Source organism: Balaenoptera ricei, chromosome 5 (genome assembly GCF_028023285.1).
Source record: "Balaenoptera ricei isolate mBalRic1 chromosome 5, mBalRic1.hap2, whole genome shotgun sequence".
NCBI lineage: Eukaryota > Metazoa > Chordata > Mammalia > Artiodactyla > Balaenopteridae > Balaenoptera > Balaenoptera ricei.
In genome coordinates, this window is record NC_082643.1 from 86352580 (window position 1) to 86370949 (window position 18370).

The following is an 18370-nucleotide window of genomic DNA, read 5'->3' on the forward strand; positions in this document are numbered from 1 at the left end:
TGCTTGACAAGTCATCATAGGATTATTAAAATTCTCATGTAATAAATTGTTTCCTTAAAATTATCAGTGTTTTCCTTAACACATTTTTTTTCAATTACCTGACTTTACCAATCAAGTTTCAATTTTGGGTTCCAAAAAATGGCAGATTTATTAGTAAATATGCAGGGGTTTTAAAAAGTCAGCCGGCAGGAAGTTAGACTATGCTATATCCACTTGAAATGTATTATCGGGAAGCAGCCAGTTTCTGATCCTTCTGGAATGCATATACCAAATGTCTGCTGCTTTCATGAGACTGACACATAGGGGAGAAAAAGCCCTTGCTGACCCGCCTTTTAACAGCTAGACACAGAGAGAAGAAGAAAGATTAGAGACCCAGGTCCCCCTCAGCTGCGACTGAGACAGAATTTTCACTGACAAAAATGGGAAGTGGCAATTAAAAAACAGGTTGAGCTGTACCTGATCTCAGAACTCCAATCTCTTAAAATAGGAAATGTTCATTTTTCCCCAAACATCTAAGGATAGAGTCTAGAAAGACATTCATTTTTAATCACATTAATTTTAACTTCTCATTAGAAATTCACAAAAAGCAGCATAAGATAGGTTATTATAGAGGTATTAACATGCACAAAAATATAGAGTAGCCAACTTTTTCACAAAAAGTGTAAAAATTAGGGCTTCCCTGGTGGCGCAGTGGTTAAGAATCCGCCTGCCAATGCAGGCGACACGGGTTCGAGCCCTGGTCCAGGAAGATCCCACATGCTGCGGAGCAACTAAGCCTGTGCGCCACAACTACTGAGCCTACGCCCTAGAGCCCATGAGCCACAACTACTGAGCCCGCATGCCACAACTACTGAAGTTCAGGCACCTAGAGCCCGTGCTCTGCAACAAGAGAAGCCACCTCAATGAGAAGCCTACGCACCACAACAAAGAGTAGCCCCACTCACTGCAACTAGAGAAAGCCTGTGCGCAGCAACGAAGACTCAACGCAGCCAAAACTAAAAAACTAAAATAAATAAATAAATTTTAAAATAAAATAAAATACCAAAAAAAAAGTGTAAAAATTACTGAAACGCATGGTCTAATAAAAATCTGTAGTTGGCTTTGTTTTTTTTTCAGATGCTCAGATGCTAAACTGTGATATGAACTTAAAATATAACTTTCTCATGTTTTCACCAGCAATGCTATGCGTTCCCAAAAATGCAGAGCCACTTCTGAGCCCTACATTTTCCACAGTCACAATTGTTAGTCAATATATTTCATCTAAAAAGTAGTTTCAAATAGGCAAAACTGAGCATTTTCAGTGGTTGTTTATTTGTTTTTTCCTCTCCAATATGCTTACTTAACCAATAACTATGTTTAAAATGAAAGCCACTGGCTTCCCTTATAGTAAATATGATCCAATTCAATTCAGCAAGTATTTATTTTATTTATATTTCATACAGTCAAATCTTATCATCCAATAAATGCAGCACTATTTTCTGCTTAATGAAGGACTTTGAAAATAAAGCCCTAATCGTATAGAATAGATATTTATTAAATACTTGCAAAGAATAACGACTTATTTATGGATTGGTTGTCATAATCGGCATTACCCTTAGTTTTTATCATAACCTGACATAGTTCTCATTCTTAAGTTTCACAATTTTTAAGCTACTAATAATGAGAAAAAATTGTATTCCCTTATGATTGTGCATAAAGTGATCTCCAAAAATTGTTCTTTAACCTTTTGGAAACTTTCATCATTGGATCATGACAAAGGTTTGGTTTCAGCTTTCACAATTTCCTTTCACTTGTCTATACCTGAAAAAATTACAGCTCACAGAGCTCCCAGATTTGAACTGTAGCAGATCAGAAACTGATGCATTTTCCCTGGAGAAGCTGGACCTGCACAATTTTTCTGAATTTCACACCATAGCATATGGAGAATACTGAGGGCTTGTCATTACACTTTTCTGTAAGGTGCCTTTTATTTCACTTTTGCCGGTGTTACTGAGTTTATTTTGGCCCATGAACATATCAGTCAACAACCTCACTCTTCTCATGTCAATTATAAAAACAACAATAAGAAAATTAATAATTACCAGTGTTTATTGAGCTTTTGTTATGTCATACTCACTTTGCCTGGCTAAATCTCATTTAATCATCACAACTAATTTATGAGGTAGATACTGTTATTAACTTCATATCACATATGAAGAAATGGAAGCAGAGAGATGTTATTTGTTCAGAGGTCACCTCATTTATGTGTGTGAACCACGTTTCAAACCCAGGCTGCCTGGATTCCAGACCCTGAACTCTTAACCACTGTGATAGTATGTCATTTAGCATATGGCATTGTAATAAATAGCCTGCGTGGCAGGAATTCCCATTAAACTGGGAGCTCTCCTGATTCAAAGAATGCAGCTGCCATTTTCCTCAGTCCACCCAGATTCCAGCAGCAAAGTCTGCATTAAAAGAAAAAAAAATTGATGCAAATAGTCCATATTTATATTAATATATTTTAAGCATGCAAAGCAAGTAAGTTAGAGAAAAATTTCTCTTCTTCCCTGTATATAGTATTTAGAACAGACCTTTTTATCACAGATTCCACCTTTATCCAATATTTCAGTGAGCTAGAACTCCTGAATACCTTTCACATCTAAGTCATGAATTCTGAATTGGCCTCACTCAGACTAATAGATATGTGATCTAGGGAACCACAAAATTTACCTCTCCACCCCCAAATAGTTCCAGAACCTATCTTGAACCCCCATCTATAATAGTGTTTGGCATGAAGGCTCTGTGGCCCATCTGTTGAGTGCAGCCTCAGAAACCAGACTGGCAGGGCTCAATGCTCAGCACTACCTCCTGCTAATTCTGTAGCTTTGCAAATTTACCAAAACCCTCTGTTCCTCATTTTCCTCATCTGTAAAATGGGTGTCATGACAATAATAGTATCTACCTCATGAGGTTGATATAAATATTAAATAGGGCAATTAATATACCATCTACACAGAGTTGACTCTCGGTAACTTAAGTTTAAAAAATTATCAGAGAAATATGAAAATCTGTTCAACTAAATTATATTTACCAAAACAGAGAGGTAGAATAATAGCAGCTCAAAAAATAACAAGAACTAAAACAAAAAGCACGTATTTTAATTCCCCAAAATATTTTCATTTTCTTTTATATCTTGGCGGAAGTTTTACCCATGTGCATCCAATCTGATGAATTCTGGACGTAACTTTTCAATTGGTAATTCTCATTCACGGTTGCTCCACTACTCTATATAGCCATTTCTCTTGAGCCAAGTGCAGTCTCCCCTTGCTTCCCATCTTTTTTTTCCAGATGGATAGAGGCACGAGGCAAGGGTAGAAGTTTTATTTAGAAATAGTGGGACTTGGGAGAAGCCTGGTAGGTGGAAGCCTGCAAGTCTCCCATCTAAATTTCTAATCTTGTAAAACGAAGACTAAATTGACATTAAATTTTATTATCAAAATCAGTTCCATAAATGGCCAGAAATTCACCTAAATGAAAAAGAATTCAGTGTGACCAATTCTCTAAATAAGTATCCCTGAAGATTATCCATGCCATCTTTGTGATATTGAAAGTGACACTATTTTGCAAGTCAGTATATTGCAATGAAAAAAAAATCCAAATGATATGTATGATTTCATTTTGCTTCCCACTGTATCTCTGACCTTTCCCAGTTGGAGTAGTAGCAGGAAAGTAAAATAAAAGTACTGTTTTTCTGTGTGAGGCACTTTGCGACTAAAAATTAATCGTGAAATTATAACAGCTGCAAGACTCCTCTGCCTGTTGCTTCTCCTACGCAGAGAATTACTATTAGATGAAAGAGCCTACAGCAATAAACATCAGGGGCTAGTGTTACCTTCTCCTCTGAACCCAACCAGGCTGATCCAAGTACAGAAATGCCTTTGAAGTTACGGGGACCTTCATGTGCTGATCAATCCTTGGGGGGTAAAGAGCAAGAAAAACTGGTTCTAGCACTTTAATATATTCTGCCAGGGAATGCATTCAACTCAGGGTAGTCCAAAAACATTTCCTCTGTTACAAATTGAGTGATTTTGTACTTGGGTGCTGCTTGGTTCAATTAACTTAGAGGGAGCTATTGATCCCAGACGTGATTATTTGTACCTCAGTACATATTCTTATTAAGTCAAACTAAGGTTGGAACAGCAACAAATATAAATTCATATTTTTCCTTGGTCCTAAGGCATATGTTGAGATTTGGGTCAGTTTTAGTGGAAAACAGCATATGATTCTCTTAACATGGATGGTCAGTATTGATTATTGATATAATCAGTGCTCCATAGCACACTGTTAATATTTCTAAGTTATCAAAACCTAAGAATTAAGTTTACTTATCAAGAGTTAAGAATTTAAATGATCTTAAAATTGATAGTGCGATCCAAACCCATCATTTATGGATGAGAAATCTAAGCACCAGAAAACTCAAAAAATGTATCCTTTCAGGTCTGGCTGTTTAACCGCAGGGTAAAATTTGGCATCAAGACTTCTGACCCCATTCAGGGTGCTTTTCTCCAAACATTCTCTAATTTATCTCTGTCAAACCTTTCCTCTTTATCTTAAGTGGCTAAGCTCTTCACTTTCAAATTGTAAAGATGCAGAGAACGTAGTTTAAAAACCAGCAACATGAATATATTACACGTCCCATTATGTTTTAAGAGACTATTAAAATAAAAAAATACATTTTATAAAGTAGCCTTTTTTATTATTTTGGTCACAGAAAAATATTCAATACAATAGAATTATGTAGTTTGTAGACTTATAATTTATTAAAATAGCATAAATAAAGACAAAAATCCCTGCAATAATATAGATAGGGTACCAGCTTCAGTTGATTGTCACATAGAAAGAAAAGGTAAAAATTTCAACTATAAAGTTAAAGGGTAAGATAAAGAGAAATGAATACAAATACCAGAGAACAATAGTTTCAAAATTATTATGGCACATGGTGACCTCAAAAAATATGTCAATCTGTTTTAAATACTTACTATCTTATCTATGTTAATATATGATCACTTGTTATATAATTTACACTGAAGAAAAACGGGGAAAAAACACATGTAACTTATTGGTAGGTTAAAAAGTTATAGTTAGAACACAAATATTTCCCCAGTCTCGTCTATAAGAGAATCTGTGATTCACATCCTCTGTCACTGAGTGGAGAACTTAAGGAATATAATATGACTTTCCAACTGTCTTCAAACTGATTTCACAAGAGCCTACTCTCATTATTTCCAGACATTGGTACCATTTTAATTTAAATGGCTCAATTGCATTAAATATCATACTTAATTGGAGAGCCTTTGCAGTAGTCATTCTATCTTCAGAATTGTTTCCTTTGTGAATAATAATCTTTAATAATGATCACGGCACATACGAAATGGCTTAAGACGGTTTACTCTACCTCTTTACATTCTAGGTAACAAACCAAAGTGCAAATGTCAATCATTAAATTTTACCTTCTCCCACTTATACACACACACACAAATGCATACGTATACACTCACACCCATACAAAAATTAGACTTTATACAGTACCTTCAGTTGAGTAACTATAATGCAAAGAGGTACTTCCTGCATGCAACTCATTTTTAACAAAATCTAAAAAGCCCTCCTCTGCATACATAAATGCATAGGACCACAAATTTTAAAAGCCAGTTTCCTATTAAATAATGGCCATACATTCCTTTAACACTTAAAGGGTTTACCCTAAATTCAATCAGAAATTGTGTAAAATGTCTGTGAGATATATTGTGAGCTTCTACTTCTACACCATAATAAATTATGCTTCAACAAGTATCAGACTGACCTAAATTTTATTTTCTCTCATGTCCACTAGTTTCTCACTTTCCCTGATTGGCAATAGTATTTCTTCTTTGTGCCTTATGAAAGAGCCTTGAACAATCTAATTTTCTCGGAATTCAGTCCTGAGGTATACATTTCCATTTTCTTTGTTGATCTAGCACAGCCTCAGGTGATTTCTACATAATGCATCCAATTAGTTCAAGCAAGGCAAATGAAATCACATCTATATTAATCTCCACCTTATTAACCATAAACAGTAACAGGATACAGGTCTCCATTCTTTGCTTGAGTCCATTCAAGTGCAAACTGAAGGAAAGGGATTTTCTGTTATTTTCATACTCTTGAGTATGATGATATTTCATTCTGTTTCTCCACAGTAATTGATAAGATTGCAAAACCTCTCTCACATCCCTTCTTTATTCCATATGAGAGCTTGATTTTCTTTTTCAGTTGGTTGCAAATTATAGTTTGAGTCCTTTTTGCAGAGATTGTAATTTAAAGCCATTTTTGTTTTCTTCAAAATCAGAGCTTCATTTTAATCAGCTAGTGGTCCTGCCCCTTGGGAATCGATTTCTTTTTACACAAGACAAATCCAGGTCTATTAGGATCCAACACATTGAGTTGGAACATCACATGTATTTCACTTACGAGCACATACATTCATTTTACACGATTCCTCAATGTGGCCAGGGGGTTTCGTGGTCTGCACTGTATCCACCTATAAAAAATACAAAAATATATGTCTGCTTTACAGGGATGTGAGTAGGGTTTTGCTAGCCTAGTTCCAAAGTTTGGATGCACATATTGGCTGATAGTATTCTTTCCTTCTTTAAGATGTATTTGCAGTGGCCATAACCTCTTTCAGAAGTCATGGAGACATAACTGTTCTAGCTACAATTAACAACCCTGGGGCACCTAGATCAATACTGCTGGCTAATCTCTTGGATGTTATCTCTGACAAGAGATATTTGCATGGTAAAAGAAACATTGAATTAATTGTTTTTCAGGCTCCAAGTATTTGAAGGCTATGAAATGTCACCCGGAGAGGGGCTGTCAAGAGAGGGGGTATTGCTGGCTTTATTTATACTATAAATACAAAGAAGAATGAAATGGTAATTCTGTTGTTACTGCTTTTACAATTTACTGTCCCTAATATCTCTGGGAGGTGAGCTTGATCTGAATGTTCACACCCTTCAAAGTAGCTTTCTAGTCTCTAAATGCAATCATTAGATAGCTCACTGTCTATAGAAATCTGAGCAATTTACACACTATCAACAAATGGTCCGCTAATCTCTGGTCAAGGATGAATTACTCTCCCCTTCAAAGTCATGACCATAAGAAGGCAATGTTTTCCACGAATGAAAGTGATGATAATACTCCTTCAAAACGTTTTGGTGCTAATGTGAGTTTTAAATAGTGTTGAATATTTATTTCTCTGAACTTGAGCCTGACGAATAGGCTGATTTCTGCTCTGAGTGCCAAAAAGTACCCAGAATATTGTTTCCAGTTTGATGGTGCAGTTGATGTCAAGAAAATCTTTAGTGAGTTTGAATATTGCCAAAAAGATAATGAATCACTTCCATAAAATAAAAGTGCTACAGTTCACTACCAAAAGAATTAGAATATTTTAAGAATTAAAAAATATATATATTGCACCTAATTTCCAGTGTCACAGTGCACCAGCAAATGAGAGTCAAAGTTAAAAAGAAGTAAATGATTTCTTTCACTGAATAATCAACTAACTCACATTTGAAAATAAATGGTATAAAAAAAGGTAATGTCAGGGCTTCCCTGGTGGTGCAGCGGCTGAGAATCCGCCTGCCAATGCAGGGGACACGGGTTCGAGCCCTGGTCTGGGAAGATCCCACATGCGGCGGAACGACTAGGCCCGTGAGCCACAATTACTGAGCCTGCGCGTCTGGAGCCTGTGCTCCGCAACAAGAGAGGCCGCGACAGTGAGAGGCCCGCGCACCGCGATGAAGAGTGGCCCCCGCTCGCCACAACTGGAGAAAGCCCTCGCACAGAAACGAAGACCCAACACCGCCATAAATAAATAAATAAAAAGGTAATGTCTAATTTAAAAATTGTTTATATTCAAGAGCATAAAATGTTTAAAAATTGCTCTGACTGCAGATTATCCATATTAGCTGTATAAAATTAAGCAGCTTTAAAATGTCTTAATTTATTAAATTAATTTTTATCTTTTCTTAGAAATAAAAAGAACATTTTTTTTTTCTTTCTCTAGCAGGTCTAAAAGTTAACATAACTTGGGATATTTTCTGGCCAATTACACACGGAGGACAAGTTTACCGAGGAATCTATGATAAGTGAGTGTTCATGATTTAAGTTGTAAGTTTAAGATGGACAAAGTTTATCTGATTTTACACAAACCATACACTACACGTCATTTAAAAACTGCCTATACAAAGGTGAAAGCTAAATATTTAAAAGTTTGAGATATTGTTTTTTATTCCCAAACCAACTACAGTGATGTAGCCATAATGCACACCTAGACTACATTAGATCTTCCTGTTAGGTACCCTTTGTGTGTGTGTGTGTGTGTGTGTGTGTGTGCGTGTGTGTGTGTGTATAAATGAATAACTTCACAAAAGTAGTTGAATACTTGATAAATAGTTAAATAGTTAAATAATAAATAAATAATAAATAGTTAAATACTTGATAAGTGCTGTGGCTATATATATGTGTATATATATTTTCAATAAATGAATAAGTAAAACAATAAAAACAGGAAATCAGAGGTGTCAGTGTTTCATTTTCTATTTTCAAGACCTTACATACTTTTAAATTAAAAGCATATCCAAGAATTAGAATGCATTTATGTAATATGGTCACCATACTGCCACGCAGCATAATGAAATCCTCTTATTAAAATGTTATTGAAAAATAGACCTCTCTCATTTCATAAATTAACTATGTAAAGGCAGGTTTCACGTTTCTGTGGTTTTAAATTTTGATGCATCAAACAAAAGCATCTCTGTAATAATATTCACCTGTCACTGAAGCCAAGAAAAATGGATTCTTTCCTCACCATTAAAGATTCATGTTTAAAAACAAAAGTGCATACCTCAAATCACTTACTGAGCTCAAGCAGAACTACTTAGGAATCACCATTCTGAAAACAATCATTGGTGAGGGTCAGGGTAGAATTGGATGTTACCAGGATGTGTTTGTTTTGATTTTAATCAGCTAATTAAAATGGCCCTGGAAACAATTTTCAGATCACTGCCACTGAGGAGATAGGCTCTAGTAAATCAGACCAAACCAATCTTTCAGTGAGGTCCTATTCTATTGAGGATGTATAGACACAGCTTTTGTCTTCCCCTGTCAGCCGTTCTCCTCAATTTCTTCTATCACCCAGGCAACAAGCCACACACACACACACACACACACACACACACACACACACACAGAGTAAGACAAAACCAAGCCATTCCTGGAGCACGTTTTACCAGGCCATCTTTGTATCTCACTCAGTTTCCATTTCCTAACCAAAGAGACTGAAATAAGCTGGGAATTTAATTATCAAAAATTAGCAATAAGAAGTTAACTTATAAAAGCTTTGTTCTTCTTTTCCAGACTTCCCTGGCCAACAACTGGTGACTAGTGCTAGGAGAAGGAAGCTGAATCACGCAGAGAATAGGAAAAGAATTCATATTTAGGTGTAAGAATAAATGAACACTCACACAAAGGAATAGACACACTCTTAATAATTCTGAAAAAACTTCCAAACCATAAATAAGGAAATATATATATTTTGAAAGGAACATGTATCTAGTTTGTACTTATTTTTATTAGGTATGCTTCAAAACTAAATCACACACCTATGTAACTAGTAGAGATTAAGTACAAGGGTGTGTTGAATGTGTTTCCATATAATTGGCAATATGTAAAAGGATTCTATGACTATTCATTATTTTTTTTCTCTGACTGATGTTAAAATCTAGGGAAAAGTAAAAGGTATCATATAAAAAGTAGAGTCTATTCCATGACACAGAAAATCAAATTGATGGTAGTTTCTGCAATCTAGGAACAGGAAGTGGACATTCGTATTTTAGAGCATAAATGCATGATATAGGAGCTGAGTCAGGGCAGAGCCACTATCAACATCAAAAGTTTATCTATTATTTTTTAAAATACTGGAAAATCATTTAAAATAGAAAGTGAGACAGAAGGTAAACATGGGATTTGGTGAATGGAGAACTATGAGAACGACAATTCTGAATGGTATTATGGTGTTTTACTTCATTTTGATTTATATAAATGAGGTACCAAAACTCATAAATTATAATTATTAGTTAATATATCACCTGCATAGATGTTTATTACAAGATTGCATTTAATTATCTAACTTAAACTCACAAAGTCCTTGTGAAGTAGCTATTATAAGTTTGCTCATTTTACTTATGAGGGAATTAAAGATCAGAGAGCTTAATCTCCTTATATAAAAATCACATAGATAATGGGAGAATCAGGGCCCCAAACCAACTTTGGTTCTTGATCAAAGATTTTTTTCCTTTACATTATGTTTCCTCATAATTGTTTTTTAAATTTGACTTTGAATCTTTAAAAATAAACAGCTAAGTTATAACTGCAAATGTCTCCATTTTTGCCATGGTTTAAGGAATAATAAGCAAAACTACGCAAGTTTCCTATACTATTATAAATGAATGTGTTATAAAACTCAGTTCTAGAAGCCTATGTATCTATCAGATTCGGGATTCTATCATAATTACTTAAATTTGTGAATAAATAAGAAGCAACTTCAACATATCTGCAAGTTGTCTAAACTGCCAAAAAAAAAAAAAGAAAGAAAAAAAAAAGAAAGGAAAGGAACCAATAAAACAAATCCTATCCAATCAAAGAAAGGGAAGTTTATATCCATTTACATGTGTAAGAGTGCACACACACACAAAAGGGCCATTCATTAGCACTGTTTAATCTGCACTCTTTAGAAAAGAGGGCTTTTAGATTGTGAGTCAACCACTGAACTGGCCATGGAAGGAAAGGGGCTAGATAATATCATACCACTTCCTCATCATAGGTACTTTGCTCTGACTACAGAATACGAATGATTTGGGCCCTAACAAAAGCATCCCCTGGGTTGGATAGCCAAGCAATCAATATTTATTGACTGGCTGACTGTTAGAATCATGGAATCTCAGAGTTAGAAAGAATGTCAAAGGTTATAGAGTCCAATCATGTGAAAGGCATTGCAGGAGGCATCAGGGGAAATACAGAGCAACATAAGGCACAGTCCTGGTTCTGAGGAAATTATTTATACAAATATATACAGATTACTAATATAAACAGATTACTAATCTTGAGGAGGAAAAGATGAGAGCCCAGTAGATAAAATTATGAGAGCTCTGACGAGTAAGAAGAGACAGTGGTGAGGGGAGTAGGAAGAGGGCTCACAGACTAATTGAACCTAAGCTGGGTCTTAAAATAAAGATAGGTAAGGTTGACATCTACAGAAATGAGGGAAAACTGCATTCCGAGAAGAGAGAAAGTTTGTGAGGAATGTGTGAGGTAAGGTGAGAAGGCAATGAGAGGATTTCCCTGCCTAAACCAGAGATTTCTCTAATTCCATTCAACTCCATCACGAGCTATCTTCTCTACTTAGCTCAAGTCTACATATAAAAGAAACCAATGTAATAATTAAAAACAACAACAACAAAACTGTCCTGAACATCCTAAATTAGAATTACACAGACAAATTAAGGTAACTGTCAAAAGCCAGAGAATGCAGAAAACAATGATTTGTTAAAACTAACGTAATTAAGTATTCAAGGATTCCTGCTCTAGAACCTCCTGTTCTTAAAGGTTAAATCGTGTATGTCTTATTTCACAATTTTATTTTTTCTTGCTTTTTTTAAAAATAATATTTTAAAGAAATACTCTCTCGAGAAATAGGGATCAATTCAAACAGACGGCTAGGCACTAAACAACCAAACACATTAGACTGGATCCCAGCATTACAGTGCCAATTACATTTGGTCAAAGTTGAGCATTAATGAATTTCCATTCTTAAAGCTCAGAATAAAAATGTAAAATGATGTAAACTTAAGCTGTCACCATTATCCTCTCCAGACCATAGTATTGGCCACCTTTGGAAACAAAGCAGAACTGGCTGGTATTCATGTGCCAAAGCAATAAGCTGCCCAAAAGAAACAGAGACTAGATGTTAATGAGAAGATGAAATGAATACAGCAAAGTCAGCTGTTCTTAAATGCCACGGAAATTGCAATCGTGTGTCTGAAAAATTGAGAGCTACTTGGGGAGACTTAAACACCCACAGAGGGACGTAGAAAGCAGTCAAAGTGTTTCCAGGTGATGGATAAACTTACTAAGAGTTTGATCCACTAACAAGGAAATGAAGTAAGTATCCAATGAATTAACTGAGTCTTGAAAAAGTAAAGGTGAGATAGGACAGAATTACAAAATCCAACCAACCAGTTTCCTGCTTATGAAAGATAATGTTAAAAGTGTAAGAACTGGTGCTGTGAGTATGTGGTCCCTTGGTTTATAATAGATAAATTTCTAAGTTGAATATAATTCTCTTTTGATATGATTTGTAGTTGACCAGCTTTAAAATCTTGCTTTCTGATCATTAGAAATTTCTAGAAATGTTTTTATAAATACTTTCGTGAATACTAAGTGGTGCTGATTTAAGGATTGATATGAGCATATTAAAATATTGACTTTTAGGACACAGAAAGACATTATATTAATAACTAATGCACAAATACAACTCCAGAGATAAGGAACTCACTTGAAATCATCCTCTACAAAATTATTCACTTTACCAGTGATAATACTGAGGCCCAGAGGGGTGACAAGACATTGAATGTAACACTACAGACCTAGGATTAAAACTAAATGTCCTCACTCCCAATTCAGTAGTTTATTTCCATTTAATTTATGGGAATTACATCTCAAGGAAATGGAAAACTGGGGGATGATATTATTTAAAGACCAAGTATCTCTAATTTCAGTACATTCCAGTTGTGAAATGCAGGGAAGATACACAAATTAGATAGACTTCCTTTTAAGTTATAGTGAACTTTGCATCAATAATGTCAGTGGGCTCATCAAAAACAACCAATGGCAATTATATGTTAAATACCAAAACAAGATTCTTTGTAATAAAAATGTTTCTGCATGGACTAAGTTGCAGAATCTTTTTTTTTATTTTGAAGAGTTTGAAAAATCATTAAGAAATTAATAGAAATTACTTCAAGCCAAGCTTTTTTATAGTTTTATTTCAAAATTTTGGGGGGTGGTCCCAATCAATATTGCAAAGAACTTTTTTAACATGCCTTGTATGAAAAGGACTGTCAATCTCATACTTTAAAATAGGTCACAAGTCTTAAAGAGTTTAATCAAAAAGCAATATGGTGTTTTTTAATATAGAGAAGATTATTTGCTTCTTTTTTGCTCCTTTGTCTTATAAGTGCAATGTGATGTATTAGTTTAATTAAAGTCTACCAAATTATCATAAGGATTTTATGTGCTGCAAATAACTGGCTTTGTTCTCTGCTCACTTTTTCTTAATGGAAGCAGAACATTTTTTTACATGATACTTAGTGTAAGATACCAGAAAACTACAGGGAAGAAAGGCAAATGAGGTGCCTAATGAAGTGACCTTCCTCATCTTGGACATGAAATAAAACTAAGCCTACACTAATGCAATGAACGTAAGTCAGTGTTTTCAGAGAGTTAAGAGGATAGGTAATATTATGGCTCAGAGCCAAACCATACCAAGAGTTCTTCCACACATAAAATGACAATCCTATTAATATGAAAAGCTGATAGGCCCTAAAATGAAGTAAAACGTATAAATAGATCATGTTATAAGATTTTTTTATGGAAACCATAATGAATCAATCTTTTTCAAGGGACAGATTTAGATGATAATCCAGATAAAGCATATTTCCAGGTATGCCTCTGATAAGTGACAATTTAAGCACATAAATGAACAGAGAATTAATGAATACAGCATATTAAATGAAAGTTGTTTCAGAAAGTAACAGTACTAACGTAACCACTCTTGCCAAAGGTGAGTTGGAACAAATTATAATTAAAATATACACTCATTTACAAAACACTGCTATCTCTAACAGTAGTGTAACAAAAAACTGAGAATAACCTATGAACATGAAATCAGTTAACTGATTATTTTATGAAATCTGAAAGACAGAAATTACCGTGACTTTCTTATAGTATAATTCCTAAAGTACATTACAGAATATGTATAAGACATAAAGGATAATCAGCAGTGATTCTTCTGTAAGGAAAAAATGTGATCACTACTCATTTACCACTGTCCTGAAAGAAACATAATCAATATATTACAGACTTCCTGAAAATTTCTGAGCTTTTAATTCATCCTCTGAATTACTTTTTAAAAAAAAATTTGTGCTTCTATTCCTGGCCTCATAACATGATAAGTGTTTTCAATTACGAATAACTAATACTCTATTGAGTGTTAATGAGATCTCAGGCTAACACACGTGGTCCCTAGAAAGTAGATACTATCATTAACCCCATTTAACAAAGAAGGAAGTCAAGAACTGAGAAATTAACTTGCTCCAAATCACAGTTCTAAAAAAATGGCAGCATTGGAATTTTAGAGCCCAAGAAGTCTCATCTTTGTGTCTGTGCTTTTAACTAGACTACACTCTACTGCCTCTCCAATTGGTGATAAAATTGCTCTTAAAAGCAGGTTTTATCACACTTGCTATACCTTTTCAAATATATGCAACATTTTTCGGGTAGATAATATTATTGCATTTTTAATATGGCCAGAAAATGTGTAGCATCTGATCTTAGGTTTATTAAAACTCTCTCTCTCTCTGTCTCTCTCTCTCTCTCTCTCTCTCACACACACACAGGCACACACACAATAATTACATTATTACATTTATGAAGAACATACGATAGGTGTACATAATGATATACTCAGATGGTGTTAAGCCAGGAGGTTTTCCTTTTCCTCTCTTCTTAAAGTCACACTATGTACTTGTGAAATCCCATGACCTCAAAATATGCCTAACAATTAAGCCAAGAAAATGATAGTCTTCCCAACCCATGATACATGTTTTAAAAGTAATTCTCTCATTGGTTGTCTCTGAAGAAACATTCCTAGGAAGGAGTGCTTCCTCAGTGAGCGCACATGCATACTTTGAACAGATATACTTGATTTACTCCATTTGTTTTAAGCCAAGGAGTGAAAGGGAATCTTTGACAAAACTGTCATCTTTAAACCACAGTGATATTTCATGTTCCCCTTCTGCACTATTTAGATTGCCTGGAACTGAAATGCTTCCAGAGGATCCTGTGTCCAATTTTTCAAAGCTGTCACTTTCTAGCAAATCTGCTTAAGCAAAATACTTATGTTGTTAGAAAACAGAACAAACATACATTATAAAATACATTCTATTCTTCTGTTCAGGTCAAAGTCTTATTCAAGAATGGGAACTTGGAAGAAAATGTGGAAATAAATTAAAAGATGACTATGATGGATTGGTTAAAGTCAATGAATCTGGTGCACCTCTGATTAGTTTCCAGAGATACACTTGGACTTAGTAGAGTTCTTCACACAATAATCATATAATCAAAATGTTATTTTCAATACATTCACTAAAGGTCATTAAACTGAAAAAGAACAAATACAGAGGAAAATGGGACATTGAAAGATGACCATGGTTACTCTTCCTAAGATCATGTCTATAGCAGCAATTATAATGTTCTTGTCAAGCTTCCATGTCCCAGAGGGTAACAAAAAATTGTCAAGCATTACACTTGTGGACCTCTGGCCTCTCTGAATTGTGAGCCTCATAACGCACATCCTCTAGTACCTGACTAAGTAAAAGCACAACAGTAACAAAATGCAAAATAATGATGATAATAAGAATGGTGTGAAAGACAACAAAACTTCAGTTAACACCAAGCAACTTCCAAAATGTGAGATGAAACATGTTTTGAAAAAGTTCAGTCATATTGAATTGAAGTATTACTCAATATTCTTAGCACACAGTATGCTTTCTTTATTCACACATATACACATACTCTAAGTTGTCTCTATACATGTGGACCTTTCTTTCCTGTATGCATGATTACACATTTCTGGTTTAAATTAATCTTTCCAAGTTTATGCAGTAAAAATTATGTAAGACTTACAATTCCTTCCATTGCTTTAAAAAGCTAGTCATGCCTCAGCAAAAGTCAGGACTGCTTATGGTGTACAATCTGAAACCCAATTCTCTCTCAGCACTTTAACACTAGATCTGTCACCCTTCAACACCACAAAATCAATACCCTGGAATGTCATGGTTCTCTGATGGCCCACAAAGTCAAGGCATGATCAATTTCAACTTCCTTACTAGATAGAAATAGACTTAGATAAATAAAAAAGATTTTATTCAAGTTAAATTCAATAAAACAAAGGAATAAAGGTAGAAAGAGTCAGAGTTGTTAGAATTCAGTCCAATAAATTTACACTTAAATCTAGCTCCATTTTTAAATCCAACTAAATTGCATACCCAGCCAAAAGGTATATATCAGAAATTAGAAGATGCCTAGAACTTACTGTAATCCCCAGATTAAGAAATGCTATCAATTAAATGTGTGTGTGTGTGTGCACGCACGTGTTTCTTTTATTGCATTAGTTAATAAACAGTAGGGAAAGGACGGTGTCTGAGTTCTTTATTGTGTATCCCTAGAAAACAGGGTAATTTTTGGCTTCATTGCTCAGTAAGAATAAGAATCTTGTCTTTCTTGTCATAAACTGTATATCCTGTATTTAGAACAGCCCAAGACATGGAGTAAGCCCTTCATAAATATTTGATTAGTAGATGAAAATCAATGCGTACATTAAATATAATCTGGTACATAAACTTACCTGAGGGCAAAACTTCCTCTTTCTTGCTCACTGCTGTATCCCTGGCTTCTATAGTGCCTAGGACATAACAGGCACTCAGTAAACAGCTGTTGTTTTGAAAGACTAGAGAATGCCTCCTATTTTACTAGTCAATTTCTAGCACTCTGTGGAATTGAAATTTTAGAGTGGTCATTTCAAGAGGTTGTTGGTTTTTTTTTTTTTTTTTCTGTAATAAACACTTTATATGTCAGTGGTTGCAGTTTGCTCCTAAATTTCAACATACATAAACTCAAAGACTTATTATTTAGAAACGCCTAGAAAAAGCCAGGCCTGAGAGTCAGGAGACGTGGAGTGCAGTTTAGGTTCACTAACTTGCTATGCAACTTTGCCTCTCCAGGCCTCTGAGTCTCATCTATAAAATGTAAAGGAGGAATGGGGGGAAACAGGATGGCTCTCAGGTATCCTCTTGGGAATGTGTAGGTATGCAACCTCTTGGGTATGTGTAGAGATATGGATTTTTAAAAATCAATGAAAGGGGCTCTACAGGTCAGAGAAAAGCTCGAGAGCGATCCTATTAAGAGAGTTAAAAGAAACTGGAGTCATTCAATTGAACAAAGAAAATGCTGAAAATGCCAAAGTGAAGCAGACCAGTGTGAGAGGACTCACAGGTATGTGGTACCCAGACCTGAGTTGCTACTCTCTGGTCCCTTAAAGCACAGAGTACAGCTTGGCTCACTCCCTTGTCTTCCTACACCATCAAAACTAAAAAGAAAAATACTCACACTCACATCTAGCTCTCTCCTAGAGGACAAAATGTTGGCCGATAAAATATAGAGAAAAGTCCTTGAGGAGGGAATCCTTCTCAGGACAGAAAGGAAACGGAATCAACGGAAGTTTTTCTTTTTCCTTTTCATTTTCGCCCCTCTTCCTTCTTCTCATCTGAAACAGGGGCAGAGTGACTGGAGAAGCAGCAACCAACTTGGGAATATGAGAAAAAAACCACAAAAACTAAGGATAGTGGAGCAAGAGAACAGCAGCACCATGATTCCTCAGTGAAACTTGCTGACTGATGGCTTCTTGAAACTTGTTATAAGGGAAAAATAAACCCTTTACTTAACCATGATTAATTTATTACTTTCAGCTAAATGCATTCTTAAGTGACATATTTGCTAAGGGAAAAACCAGAGAGAAGGATCAGCCAAAAAAAGACCATGGGGGATAGGGAAAAAAAAAGAAGTTATGACTATAAGGGCTCCTATTATTAGACACCAAATACAGGGCTGTAGGAGTCTCAGTCTGTCTGACCAATTACCATGTTTCACAAAATTTTGTATCACTGACACCCTACAGAAAGGAGGCAGCTTCTAAGTGTAAAAAGCTCTAGAGCAGGAATCAGATGACATGGGTTTGAATTCTGGCTCTGCCACTTAAGAACTCACTTAAGTTTCAGCAAGAGTTTCTTCAATATAAAATGGAAGTCACAGCATTTCACTGATAAGGTGATTGTTAGGATTAACAATATAATGCATGCAAAGACACTTTCTAAATGCACAGTGCTTAACTAATAGCTATTTACATGGGAAGAGGCAAGTAAAACACTTAGGCACAGGTTCTGACACATAGTAAGTGCTT

General features: G+C 35.1%; 1 protein-coding gene across 7 annotated transcripts in view; it reads right to left on the bottom strand.

The window, feature by feature from the left end:
- Window positions 1–18370, bottom strand: part of PCDH7 (protocadherin 7) — a 405762-nt gene that overhangs the window by 340792 nt on the left and 46600 nt on the right. Inside the window, exon 2 of one of the 7 annotated variants that reach the window (XM_059923226.1) lies at window positions 16760–16816. The exons of 5 other annotated variants lie outside the window; for them this stretch is intronic. In XM_059923226.1, the coding sequence (XP_059779209.1) occupies window positions 16808–16816 (9 nt within the window). In that variant the 3' untranslated portion in view covers window positions 16760–16807. Of the gene's footprint in view, window positions 1–6101; window positions 6554–16759; window positions 16817–18370 lie in introns of those variants that run through there. One more of the 7 variants, XM_059923223.1, reaches the window with a different exon arrangement.